A 14,194-nucleotide genomic window follows, 5' to 3' on the forward strand; every position below is an offset into this window, starting at 1 on the left:
GGCAGTTGGGCTTTGGAGCCTGCTGCTGCCGCTGCAGTCCGCACGGGGGGACTGTCTGACCAGTGGGGCGGTGGGCCTGAGGCCCCCACGTTTGGGACTGTACCCTGGATTTCTCAGTGAGAAGAAGCCGTGCTCAGAGAAATGATAACGCCACCACCTCCCTGGGCAACCCGTTCCAGTCCCTGACTGCTCTTTCTGAGAAGAAATGTCTCCTCATTTCCAACCTGGACCTCCCCTAGCACAACTTGAGGCCATTCCCACCACAAAAACAAACAAACAAAAAAATCTCGTCGTCCAAATACTTCTGAGTAATACTGTCCTTGTGAGCATCAAGTGTTACTGGAAATAGTCATAGACACTGTGGTTCATGTGGCGATGGCAGAGGTCAATGCAATTTAAAAATAGGTATTGGGGAATATAAAGGAAAATATAAAAAGGGAAAGCATTGATATAGAAAGGATCTATTAAACCAGACAGCTACTGGATAGGCAATTGAGAGCACTGATGGGTAATGTAAGATGGCCAGGACTGTCATGTGAAAATCAAGATTAATGAACATGTAAAATTAACAATTTATTCAAGATATGGAAGAATAATCTGATTCATAGTAAACATCCATAGCATCAAAATTATAAAATACACCAGTATTTCAAAAGAGTAAAGATAATTTACCAAATTCTATTGCACATTAGTTTATTCCTTAGTCTGGAAAAAGAACTACAATATTGTATACAAAGATAAAATGTGTATGTGTATCTCAGGCTAATATAGCCATTTAAAGTTGTAGCAGCAATATCATATGAAACAGCATCTTTCTTTCCTTTTCTAACAAAAATATTTATAACCAGTTTTACAAGGAAGGAATCAAGCTGCTAATTGTTTAACCAATTAAGAACTTTCAGCAGCAAAAAGGACTGTAAACATTTCAGGAAGTTTATATAGAATACACATCTGCTCAGCAGTCACAACTTTACAGCACAAATTGGTTTAGCATTCATCTGCCTGGCCTGATGGATGCTAAGCACCAAACTGGCTGACACTGAAGTAGCAAAACAAAGACTGTCAGCTAAACTTGATTTAATGCCATTTTGGTCTGTAAAGCACTGGAAGTTTAGCTGGAAACTGAAAAACCATGAAGCCTCTTATGATATGGCCAGGAACAGACTTTACCAGTATTACTAGCAATATTCCCCACTTTCACATACCAGAGCCAGCACACGTGGGGCAGCTTTTCATGTACATAATACCTGTATGCTGAGAAGTAGTAAGCTTCCAACAAGTTCGTGCAAAACATCAGAAAAAAGTGGATGGAGAACGTAGCTGGGATCCTTGATCAAAAGACACACAGAAGACTGAAGTTCATTAGCTTGCATTTGTCCACTTCAACTTTTAGCAGAATAGCCAGCTTTCAAATCCTCTTGGCAACAAAGCTCTGTTACTTATTTAATTGAGCCCTTATAGCTTAGAGCCTCCTCCTAATCTACCAACTATCCTCTGATTTCTTAACATCTTCATTGCCCTTCTGGATTTCCTGCAATTTTCTCATTCACATCTACCTTCTCTAAAAGGTCACAGGTGAGAAGGACCACCTGAGAGTGTAATGGTGGCTTAAGCAAAATACTTGCTGTTCTAGAACTATATCTGGTCTTTAACTGTGTTACAGTAAACAATGTTTATCTATTATAAGAGGTTAACTCTAAGAATAGCCAAAAATTCATTAAAAAATGATCCTAGGAACAAAGATAAATTAGCAAGGCTTAAAATGTCTTTGTTTTTAAAACTGCCTTGAAAACTTGCAGTTCAGCAAGTGTCCAGCTTCTCGCAAAACCCAGGCTGTGCAGTAAGAACGTTAGGACAAGCATCAGCCTACTAAAACATGAGCATTAGTCTTTGGAACACAGCTAGCTTTTCAGTCAGCGCTGATGTGCAGCTCCACAGAACTTACTCTTCAGCATGCTGACAGTAGTTCAAATTGCAGCTCAGGACAGGCCCACATAGAGAAACAACTACAGCTAAGCAAACCCTGAGCAAACTAGTTTCCAAGCAGTGTTTTCAGCCTTGGTTTATTTTTTTCAAGGCAGCTCTCCGAGAGGCTTTATGCAAGACAAGAATCAAGGTGTTCATTTATTTCAGGCTCCAAAACCTCAGCCTGGCAAACAGGACAACTGACTTTTTTTTCTTTCCATTTGGTAGCACTGGAACTTGCAGAGGACACTGTCAATTCAGCTTTGGTTTTCACAGGTGTGTTTTTACTTAAAGTAGTATCAGTACTCTCTTTTTTTATGAAATAGTTTTCAAAGGCAGTTTTGTCTTCCTTTTTTGGCCATTGCTGCACTTTATTTTCCAAACCTTTCTTCTCAGATGCCACCTGAGCCATTGTTGTCTGCTCAAAACAAGTTTGTTTTGGTGGCCTGTTATTATAGCATGGCAAAGCCCTCTTGCCTTTTGCAGAGCCTTTCTTTGATTGTTCTTCTACAACATGAGAAATTTTAACGGGTGATCCATCAACATTCTTGTATGCTTTTGTATCAGTGACAGAGAGTTTAGGGAACTCACGCTTTGAAGCCAAGTTCACCTTCTTACTGGTATCGTCAGTATAGAAAGGAACAGAGATACCATTACGGGGTGATTTTTCAAATTTTATCTCGTTTTTAGGGATCGGTATTGTGCTTCCTGCTGATCGATCCTGCCAACCAGATTTTTCACTGCTTTTAACGCTGCTGATGAAATTTATGTTTTTTTCTGAGAATCCACCATCTCCTCCAAGCCGATAGCCATTTCCACTAAAAGGAATCAGATCTTTCTTAGCATCCACGTGTTTCTTGTCTGCAAAGAAGAAAAGCTAGTAACTTTTTCATATACAAACCATGAGCTGAGAATTTTGTGCTTCACATGAGAAGTCTGCTGCTTGAAAACAGTGCAGCAAAATAAATCTTCTGCAAACACTTAAGTTGAGAAAGAGCCTAGAAATGCACACATAAAATGGGTTGTTCTTTGCTGCGTAATAGTAACATAAGAGTTCACTTAAGGGTGGACCTGTATGTGATCAAGGAACTGTTAGAACAGAAACAGTTTGGAAAAGAATATTTTAAATACCTTTGTTAGTTGACTTGGAATTTGCAAGTTCTGCTGGCTCATTTTTTTCCTTAGATTTCTTAGAGAAGTTCTCTGGCTCCTTCACTTTTATGAATGTACCTCCACACTTCTCTTGATGCTCAGCCCACCAGAAGTCTCGTGCAGAGGGTGCTCTATTCATTGAACGTTTCACATACCCAAAATAAGGTTTTCTATTTTGACAGGGGCCATTGCAGCGCCACCAGTGCTGGCGGTACAGATCTACCTCATCATGAAAACTGTGGTAGATCTAGGTTTAAAAAACAAAAACGAGCACCAGTCACACACAAATTTCTGATTTTATTAGTCACTCTCTCTACAAACTTCATATATACGCACACCATCACTCCATTCTTTCCTCATACAGGTCAAGGATACAGTACTTCTGCACGTCAATAATGTGTCCAGGAGGAAAAATAGAGTGTGTCTGCTAATGGAATAGACACAGTAGAAAGTCCTTCTCCAAGTGCCTTCTTTGTAAAATAAACATTTATTCTCCTAGGGGACCTGAACATTGACAATCGCTCTGTGACTTGAAAAGCCCTTGCATTGTTCCACTGAAATTTATTACCCCACTTTGAAAAAAATTTATTCTACCACTACTGTGAGAAACAACTTTTCCCTGCTCCCCACATACTGGTATTATATTTTAATCCCCAAGATACATTACTGCTGTGATTTTCACCTTACCGGTTAAATGAGCTGAAGCTTGCTGAGTCTTTAGATAACATTAGAACAGTTTTTAAAATGACAAGACACGTAGAAATATGTCCTGGCTATCTTGCTTGGACTACAATAAAACCACTTTAAAAATATACATCTATAATTTCACCCTAAAAACATATTGTTTAAAATGGATTGTAAACAGTAATAGTGTTGCATTCTGCTTCCAGCTATTATCTGAGTGGATCTCACCAGGGACACAAATGTTAAGTATCATCCACTCATCAGCCTCTACTGATATAAATCCCACGTGAAACAGACTGCTCTTCCACAAATGCTGTTCTGAGCATGGAGCTATTCTGTCTCTGAACTCGTAAGTTGTTTCAAGGTTAAAACAAACTTTAAAGGAAAATTTGTACAGAGGGTATGTATGGTAATTATGTGACTCAAAACTCACTGCATCTTCCTCAACTTGTTCCCTCCATCACCCCCCAACAAAATAACTATGGAATTGTCAGACTTGGATGCAAATTTGTCATGGTGTCAACTGCAGAGTGCCAAGGAAAAACAACTCTATTACTCATACTACATGCAGAATGTTCAAAAATTTGTTACCAAATCAAGAAAAAAAAAGTATTACATGAAGTAGCTTACACTTACTGTGACATTGGCTCCAGTCAAGCGATTAATGCGACGCATGTGTTTGCAGAACTCTGGCCCATGAGATTCACGATCTCTGTCATTATTAGTGACAAAGAGCAGCGCGTGAATCATTTCATGTAACAGTGTCTGAAACGACAAAAATTATTAGTTATTAACTAAAAAGCCTTACAAATAATTTCAGAATTAAGCTAGAAGTATTTTACTCCTTTACGTTTATATTGGTACTGATCTAGTTTTCGTGCATTCGCATGTCGAGTCTGGGTCGTGAAAGCACAACACTTAACATGATGGGTAGAATAACTTAATTTTCATGCTATACTTCTAAAGAGAAATTCCAAAAAGAAGAAATAATCCTCAAGCCCCTGTCAGACCTTTAAAGGGGTCACCCCCTCCACAACCAAAGAGATACTTGTAAAAAGGTTGAAAGTCTGTTTCATTGAGCAAATCTGAATGTTGAGCCAACTCAAATGAGCAGTCCAACAGACGGATAACAAGCAACACAAAACAGTATTTACAGTCATATCCTATATCCTTGCTTTCTGCTACTGGCCTAAATGATGAAGCTACAGCCATCTTCCTACTTGCACTTTCAGACTATTCTGTTTTCAATATTAGAGAATAATTTAGGAGCAAAGAAATACATTGTGTTTTTTTTGCATTACAAGTCACTCAAAAAAGTGACTTTAGAATCCTCATCGGAGGTGCTCGTTTAGGAGCATGCAACTGAAGTGACGTTGTCCACACAAGCAACGCAAACACAGCAACAGTCACCACTGTTCTATGATCTGTAAGTCACCCTACGTAAAAATTGCATTACAAGATGTAAAACATGGGGGTGAGGTGGACTATGTGTTATGTGCTTATTCATGAGCAATTTTCAGATACCTCAACAAGATCCTTCCTCGGTCTTAGCTTAAGGAGTGGCTCACTTAAACGAATAGAACACATTCCACCTTTTCCTTCATATCTACACACTCCAGCACAACTGAAAGAGACACAGAAATAAGATATTGAAAGCTACGTGCTTTTGCAATACACAAAATAAATTGAGAAGTGGGAGTTAAAATGCCAGCCCCTTCCAACACATGCTAAGCAACTCTGAATATGAAACACTTTTGGTAGTTACTCAAAGAACTCAACTTCATTAAGCAAGAAAAATAAAAGCTCTCAAGCTGTTGTTAATAAACTGTGATGGAACTACCAAAACATAGTGTGTAATTTATTAGATCTCTTGCAAACCCCTAATTCAAAGCTGGCAATCCTGAAAAAAACAAAAACCTGCGATGGAATGTTCTAAGCTAATCTGTTCAGGAAGTAAAGCACTGCTTTCCTTACAGCTCCAGATGGAGAGAAATATCTAAAGCAGGGGATGTAGGTCCACACCTGGGGCTGCTGCAATTTCACCCTCCCTCTACTTCTTTTGACTCTCACTGAACCTTTACATAGTGAGTTGATCTATCAGAAAGCATTATCAAATTTTGTTGTTGGTACCGAATCATGCTTCTAGCAGCTCAATACCCCGATCAAAGGAAAATAGGGGGCAGGACTCCGGCACCGTGAGCCGCACACCTGCTGCCCACACCCGGGATCTCCCCAAATACTACGACAGGGACCGAGGGGCGCCCCGCACGGCCCCCGCCGGCAAGACACGGGGCTGCCCGCTGCCCCCAGCCCGTCCCCGTCCCGTCCCCCGCCGTACAGCGTCATGCGGGGGCTCCACGCCACCTCCACGGCGGCCAGGCGCCCCCAGAAGAGCGCCTCGTTGAGCTGCACGAACAGGCCGCGCACGTCGGGGCTGGGGTCCAGCAGTTCCCAGGCCTCGTCCACTACTGACAACGGCCGGAGCGGCTCGGGGACGGCCGGCGGCTCGGCGCAGGCCACAGCGGCCGCCTCGCTGTCCTCAGCTTCCCACAGCTCCTGCAGCTGCAGCGCCAGCGCCAAGTCACCGTCCTCCGCCGCCGCCGCCATCTTAGCAGCTCCGCCGCTTCTGCGCACGCGCACTGCGTCACAAACGCGCAGCCTCGCAACTACGCATGCGCCCGCCTCGTTGCCCTCCCTCGGTTGCCTTCACCCCTCCGCTCGGCGCATGCGCGCCGCTCCGCCCCGCCCTTCCCCCTCCGCCGTTCGTCCGGTGGGGCGCAGGCGGCGTGCGCAGTGAGCGTACGCAGCGCTGCGTGCGCAGGCGGCGTTACGTAGCGCTAGGGGCGTCTGCGGCGCTGTAGCGCGCAGGTGGCGTACGCCGCGCTGTTTGCGCAGGCTCGGCGGCGGAGCGGCCATGGCGCTGGGGGAAGGCGGCGGCGGCGGCAGCCGGCTGCGGCGGCAGCTGGAGTCGGGCGGCTTCGTGGCGGGCGAGTACGTGAAGCAGCTGTCGCAGCAGTCGGACGGCGACCGGGACCTGCAGGAGCACCGGCAGCGCATCCAGGCGCTGAGCGAGGAGACGGCGCAGAGCCTGAAGCGCAACGTCTACCAGAACTACCGGCAGTTCATCGAGACGGCGCGGGAGATCAGCTACCTGGAGAGCGAGATGTACCAGCTCAGCCACATCCTCACCGAGCAGAAGGGCATCATGGAGGCCGTCACGCAGGCCCTGCTCCTCCAGGCAGACCGCGACGACCCCGCCCTGGGCCCCCGCCGCGCCGCCGCCGCCGACCCGTTCCTGCCGCTGTCGGCCAAGGAGGCGGCGGGCGGCGGCGAGGAGGGGCGGCAGCGGACGCTCACCACCCTCCTGGAGAAGGTGGAGGGCTGCCGCGACCTGCTGCCCGAGAGCCCCGGCAAGTACCTGGTGTACAACGGCGACCTGGTGGAGTACGACGCCGACCACATGGCGCAGATCCAGCGGGTGCACGCCTTCCTCATGAACGACTGCCTGCTCGTGGCCACCGCCCTGCCCAACCGCCGCGGCGCCTACCGCTACGATGCCCTCTACCCCCTCGACGGGCTGGCGGTGGTCAACGTCAAGGACAACCCGCCCATGAAGGACATGTTCAAGCTGCTCATGTTCCCCGAGAGCCGCATCTTCCAGGCCGAGAACGCCAAGATCAAGAAGGAGTGGCTGGAGGTGCTGGAGGAGACCAAGCGCAACCGGGCACTCAGCGAGAAGCGGCGGCTGGAGCAGGAGGCCTTGCCTCGGCCCACCCCAACACCCCCGGAGTCCACCAACCCCTTCGAGGAGGAGGATGAGGAAGAGGAGGAAGAGCCCTCTGCTGAGGAAGAGGTGGTCGACCTCTCGCTTGAGTGGATCCAGGAGCTGCCGGAGGACCTGGACGTCTGCATTGCTCAGCGGGACTTCGAGGGGGCGGTGGACCTCCTAGATAAGCTCAACGAGTACCTGGGGGACAAGCCCGTGAGCCAGCCCGTGAAGGAGCTGCGGGCCAAGGTGGATGAGCGTGTCCGGCAGCTCACGGACGTGCTGGTGTTCGAGCTGTCTCCAGACCGCTCGCTGCGAGGAGGGCCGCGGGCCACGCGCCGAGCCGTGTCCCAACTCATTCGCTTGGGCCAGTCCACCAAGGCGTGCGAACTGTTCCTGAAGAACCGGGCAGCTGCGGTGCACACGGCCATCCGGCAGCTGCGCATCGAAGGCGCCACGCTGCTCTACATCCACAAACTCTGCCACGTCTTCTTCACCAGCCTTCTAGAGACAGCGAGGGAGTTTGAGACGGACTTCGCTGGCAACAACGGCTGCTACTCTGCCTTCGTTGTGTGGGCCCGCTCTTCCATGAGGATGTTTGTAGACGCCTTCAGTAAGCAAGTGTTTGACAGCAAAGAGAGCTTGTCGACTGCAGCGGAGTGTGTGAAGGTAAGCGTGACCAAAGAGGGTGGTGTGACAAGGTGGCCTGAACGCAAGCTATGAGGTTTGCAAATCTTCATTTCTAACCATAGAAATTGTTGACAGGGTGTTGCTGGAGAGGTTTCCTGCACTGGATGGTTTGTAATCATGAGGGGTTGCTTTGTGTTTTTTTCAGTTTACCGGAAGAAAGTGTTGAGATGAGAACGCACAGCAAGAAAAAACCTGCCTTTACCAGAAACACAGAATCTTATTTCTTAATTTGCCTTTGACCAGTAGGAGGTCCTTTTTAAAAAATAAATAAATAAATCTAAATGATGAATATTTTGAAGGCTTTTTGTTTGTTTTTCAAGCCTACTCTGGACTATGCTTCCTTTATCTTTTTGTGGGACCAGCTCTCTCACGTTATGGTATCTTTACTTACGGTAGCTACTGATGGGGGAAGGAAGGAGTTGTAAAGTAATTGTATTTTTGACGTGCATGGCTTGTCTTTCAGTTATTGATTTCTTATAAGGATTTTCTTAAGGCAGAAGAAGTAAATGAAACATGACAAATGCTTCCCTGTTTTCTGAGAACTATTTTTTTTTTTAAAGTAAACATTTAAAGTGTAAAGGGGGCATGCAAATTACTAACACTTTGCTTTTCGTTAATACCCAAGGTAGCCAAAGAGCACTGCAAGCAGCTCAGCGAGATTGGACTGGATCTCACCTTCATCATTCATGCCCTCCTGGTAAAGGATATCAAAGGTGCTTTACAGAGCTACAAGGATATCATCATCGAGGCCACGAAGCACCGCAACTCTGAGGAGATGTGGAGAAGGATGAACCTTATGACCCCAGAGGCTCTGGGGAAACTCAGAGAGGAGATGAGGAGCTGCGGGGTGGGGAATTTCGACCAGTACACTGGTGATGACTGCTGGGTCAACCTTAGCTATACTGTAGTAGCTTTCACTAAGCAGACTATGGCCTTCTTGGAGGAAGCGTTAAAGCTTTACTTTCCAGAGCTACACATGGTTCTTTTGGAGAGTCTTGTGGAAATCATCCTAGTGGCTGTGCAGCACGTTGATTACAGTTTACGGTGTGAACAGGACCCTGAGAAGAAAGCGTTCATTAGGCAGAATGCATCCTTCCTTTATGAAACTGTCCTTCCTGTTGTGGAAAAAAGATTTGAGGAAGGAGTTGGAAAGCCAGCCAAGCAGCTACAGGATCTGAGAAATGCTTCAAGATTGATGCGTGTGAACCCAGAAAGTACCACCTCTGTGGTGTGAAGTGAACTAACTCTTCCTATGAACAGGGTGTGAAGGCACTTACTGAAAATGTTGTACATCGAATATATGAACTAAATGGTTTTTTGAGTCCCTGAAAAATGTGGAAGGCTAGCTGCAGCATTACAGAGGCTGAAAAATTACGGTCAAAGCCTTCAAGGCCTCAATACTTCTTTTGGGAGGGTGTGTGGGAGTGAGAGGTAGGACTGAGGTTGCTTGGACAGCATATCCTGTAAGAATGGTTGGTGTAGTGTTTGTGACTTGGGAAATACGATAGTGTACAATTTTTGGCCAAATGTTTGTGAAAGTCTTAAATGTATGTAAACTGTGCAACAGGAAAAGATCACTTCTCATCACATTGTCTGAGTTCTTTTTTTAAGGCAGTGTTCTGGTAGAAGGGGAAGTACTGAAACACTCCCAGGGTGTGGTATTTGGTGAGGCACATCCACCATCTAGATGTGACTCAGCACTACAGATAACGTGGATTTGCACACTTGATTCCTTTGGTAGCAATGCAGACTCTTCAGTTTCTCCCACATGCAAAATCTCTTCATTCATTCCAGAGACAGATCTAAATTAAAAATCTCATTTGGATAGATTTTTGTGTTTAGGTGAAGGGGCTTTTTCCTCTAATAAGCTTGCCTGTCAGCTTTAATTACAGCTCTGAAAACAAACCCACTGTTGTCAGAAACGTGTGATCCCTGCAGAGAACAAATGAGGATAGTTTTCTTCCCTTTCCTTTTGCATTCCCCTTGTTTTTTCACTGACTTCATTGGGCTCAGCTCCACTGGGCGAGGTATGCGCTCTTGCTCAAGGTGTTGTCGTAAATGAATTAAGGGCCATTACCTACTGAGATAAACCACAGTGAAGAGGCATAAATGCTATTGATATGCTCAAAACAGGGAGAAGATCATAAGGTACTGCTCTGTTTGGAAGAAACAGGATTCTAGTTTTGCTGTACAGAAGCAGCAGAGGATAAGAAGATGGGGTTTAAGGCTTTTTGTAAATCATGTTATCTTCAAAATACACACCTCTGACTATCCTGAAAATATCACTGTTTCCTGTAATATGGCAATAACCAAGAACAATCCTTTTTACAGAAAACACAAGGACTGTATCTGGCTGAAAACTCAAATGTAGACGGGGGAAGTTTATGCGAATTCTTTCTTGCCTGCATTGAATGGTGATGTGATGTTACCTTGTTCAGTGTGTGGCAAATTATGAAATAAAATAAGCAGAGTCTTACATAAAACCTGTATGAAGCTGTCAGCATCACCTTCTAAACTGCATAAACTTCTTCCCTTTTAGTTCAGACCTTAATTGTGAGAAAATTGCTTCAGCTTAACATTATATTAGACTCTCAATAAGTGATCTTAACTGGAATAATTGAGTATCCTATTCCTCTTGTGTTTTCAAATGAAAGCTTTTGCAATTTATATCATGGTAATGGAGGCCTCATGACTGCGTGAGCAAACAAAAGAAACCACTAGTAAAACATTCTGTCTCCATTATTGCTTATACTGGAGGTGTATCATTTCTCCATGTTTGCACACTTCTGGTTTAATGCAGTTTTTTGTTTTGGTGGCTAGTTTTCATTCTCTTGATCTTTGGATGCCTTTTGAGCTCTCAGATTTTGTGAAGCGTCTGCTTGCTTGCTCTCCAACATTTGAGCATTTTGCTAGAAAATCAAAAAACAATGTTTTTTAAAGTGTATCTCGGTGCTCTGAGCTAAAACTGTATGAAAACCACTGTAATAACTATAGTTTTAATTTAAGGTACAGGGCTGGGGAGCGTTAGCACTTGTGTGAATGTTAGCTTCAAGAGTGCACCAAACAAGCGTTGTTTTTTGTTTTTTTTTTTTCACTAGTGGACTCTTGGATACCAGAACATAGTGAATTGTATCAAAGTAATATATTTTGTCAGCTGTTTCAAATAGGCAAAGGTAGTTATCTGGATTTACTTAATTTGAAAAATATTTTCAAGTGGATTTTGAGTGATCACTCCGCATGATGACGGGCATTTTGGAAGACAGGGAGAAGGGAGGGCATTAATCTATTTTAAGGCATGCAGGTCCTGATCTTTTATCTGCTGTTATCTGTGGGGCAGTAGGCTTATGTGGATGTTGGCTCTAATGGATCAGGGCATCTGACCTTTCACTTTGGTGATCAAATGTCATTTTCACGTGCCTGTTACAAATCCACACGTTTGAATTGTCTAAGCTGCTGTAAGGAGCACTGATAATTTTTAACTTGCAAATCTATTCAAGTCATATTGAAAGCAAAACAATGGCCTAAGGAGATCGGTGTGTAAATTACATTAGCCCCACTTTGTATGTTAATTCAGTTAACAGATAAAGCGAACACATGCTGAAAGTCATTGTTTAATAAATGCATTTCAGATTTGCAGACAATAATTTGGAATGGCACTTTTCTTTTCCTGAGCTCACTTGTGTAGGTAGTGTGGCTCAAATTGGGATTTGCAGTAACTACTGAACAATACAATAGCAGTTTTGTTGATTTGGGGAAGAGCTAGCTGTAATTTTGCTAGTTACCGTTTCTTTTGAGAGAATTGCATATAAAATCTGGTTTCCTTTAGCTGCTGTGACAAAATTGTGATGTGTTAAATGATTTTTTTTTAATTCAGATGAATTTATGTATTAGAATTTAATGCAATAACTTTTCTGAACAGTGAGGACCGTATATTAAAACTTTTTGGACATACAACACCAGTGGTGTATTTGCATTATTGCTACATCATCATCATCAGGAAAATGTTGAGGGCCTGCTTCAAAGTCCAAGTCCATTAATAAATCTCCAGTGATATCAAAGAGCTTCAGGTCAGTCAACATTTGTGAGGTGGATGTATGAGGCAACAAGGTGATAAAAGCCAAGAGATGCTAGTTACACTGTCAGTTACGTTCTTAGAAAGCACATAGCCTAATAAGGTGAAATTTAAAAATAATGTTTCTCAAAATAGTATCTGATTAAAATCGAGAAGAGGCTGTAGTCTACTATGGTCTGGGCTAGATATGTGAGGCCTTACCAACATCAGGACAGCTTAATGTCATAAAGTTTATTACTTACCAGAGCTGATTTTGCCATCAGATACATTCATACTTAACTGAACGTTGAATATGCAGTATGCCCCATCTTCTCACTAGGTGGAGTTTTGTCATTTCTATCCTCAGCAAGCCAGGGGCAGGTGGGCATTAAATCTGTACTGCCTTGCAGCTTGCTTGGGGACGTTTTTGTAGTACCATTGGGAATGAAGATGCTGCAACAAATTATTTGAATTTTAGCATCAACATGTCACAACTCCTTGCTTGGTACTGCTTTTCTCATGTGGTTTTCCTTTTTTTGTACCACTAGTCTCATAATTCTTTATGTTTTCTTTTCCTGCAGTGTTTCTCCACCAGCAGCAGGCATCCTGTGGAGGATCTTGGTTTCTCATGTCTACTTTTTTTAGAAGTATGCACCAATATGTGACTACTGATCTGCCTCAGAGACTTTGTGCTAGACTGCAACCCCCTGCAGGGGTGCGGAAAGTTGCTTGTCCCAGCTTCAGCTATCTCATGGTTGATAACTCTTTACAGTTAAGTGAATGGTGTTCATTTTAGTGAGTTCTCATAGCCAAGTCTGTGTGGCCTCTTGCCATTTCATTTAAAGATTGGACTGAAATTCCAAATGAGAGCTCAACCAATCTCATACTCATAATGCAGCTATGTACTCTTTGCACAGTCATGCAGAAGGACCCTAACACCAATCTTCATAACTTACACACTCCTTAAACTCTTCTTGCTACACATCTCATATTTTAATTGAAATACCTTTAACTTAAAAATATCAGTAGTTCTGCAAGCTCTTTCTACGAAGAAAATCAAATCCAGTATGTAGCCTGTCAAAGAGTTTTGTGAGCGTAGCCTGCAGACAAATCGTTTGCCTTGGAGGTTCAAGCATGGTAGTGTATGTTCAGTGCTTACAAACTCCAAAAGCCAGTGGAGAGAGAAACGCCACAAACTGCAGAAACATTGTTTCCCAGTCACGTGTAGTACACTGTTTTTATGAAAATAGATTTACGCCCTTTATAACTACAATGGGCACTAACTGGTGTAATAGATCAGTTTTGCCTGAGCCACCTCAGTCACAGAGTAATTACTTCCTGAGTATTTAGGAAACTTTGCTAAAGCAATTTTGATTACCTCAGCATGCCCCATAATACAGACCTGGACTTCAGGGTTACAGGCTTTTCTCTGCTGCAAGGTATCCTTGGTCTGAGACAGTAGGGAGGAACTACTAGCAATTCCCCTTCGAAGAGGCTTACGTGACTGAGTAGGACACCTTTATGGCAATTTTAGATCACCCTTCTGTGACGCCGTGTTTTTTTATGCTCTCTCCCTCCCCATACTGTAGCTGTATCATGGTTGCATTTCTTTTGATGGGCTGAGCAGCTGTGATGGCACACAGTTACCAGTGGGGGTCCCACAAGGGCTCTGTACTGGTGAGCTCTACCTCTGAAGGGAAAACAGCCATCTCACCATAAGTGCAAGCAGATCTGATTGTGTTCAGCTTGCTCTCACAGACCAGGACAAGAGCTAAGTGTGCATATGGAAGCTGAGATATGAATCCCTTCACGTAATGGCAGGAGCTGGATTCTGAGATGTGGGCTTAGATTACCCCAAAGATAACTTGGCCACGCATCTCTTTGGA

General features: G+C 44.2%; 2 protein-coding genes across 2 annotated transcripts; one reads left to right on the forward strand and one right to left on the reverse strand.

Annotated features, from left to right (window-relative positions):
- Positions 1 to 552: 552 nt before the first annotated feature.
- SPRTN (SprT-like N-terminal domain) lies at positions 553 to 6,419 on the reverse strand. The gene is made up of 5 exons (XM_035322234.1): positions 6,140 to 6,419; positions 5,326 to 5,425; positions 4,438 to 4,566; positions 3,097 to 3,364; positions 553 to 2,826 (listed from the first exon to the last, which is right to left on the reverse strand). Exons 1-5 carry the CDS (start codon positions 6,406 to 6,408, stop codon positions 2,096 to 2,098), a joined length of 1,497 nt encoding a protein of 498 aa, XP_035178125.1. The 5' UTR covers positions 6,409 to 6,419; the 3' UTR covers positions 553 to 2,095.
- Positions 6,420 to 6,705: 286 nt separating this feature from the next.
- On the forward strand, positions 6,706 to 12,211 carry EXOC8 (exocyst complex component 8). The gene is made up of 2 exons (XM_035322144.1): positions 6,706 to 8,236; positions 8,883 to 12,211. Exons 1-2 carry the CDS (start codon positions 6,716 to 6,718, stop codon positions 9,489 to 9,491), a joined length of 2,130 nt encoding a protein of 709 aa, XP_035178035.1. The 5' UTR covers positions 6,706 to 6,715; the 3' UTR covers positions 9,492 to 12,211.
- The last annotated feature ends 1,983 nt before the right edge of the window (positions 12,212 to 14,194 follow it).

This window comes from Oxyura jamaicensis, chromosome 3, assembly GCF_011077185.1.
Source record: "Oxyura jamaicensis isolate SHBP4307 breed ruddy duck chromosome 3, BPBGC_Ojam_1.0, whole genome shotgun sequence".
In the NCBI taxonomy this organism is placed as follows: domain Eukaryota; kingdom Metazoa; phylum Chordata; class Aves; order Anseriformes; family Anatidae; genus Oxyura; species Oxyura jamaicensis.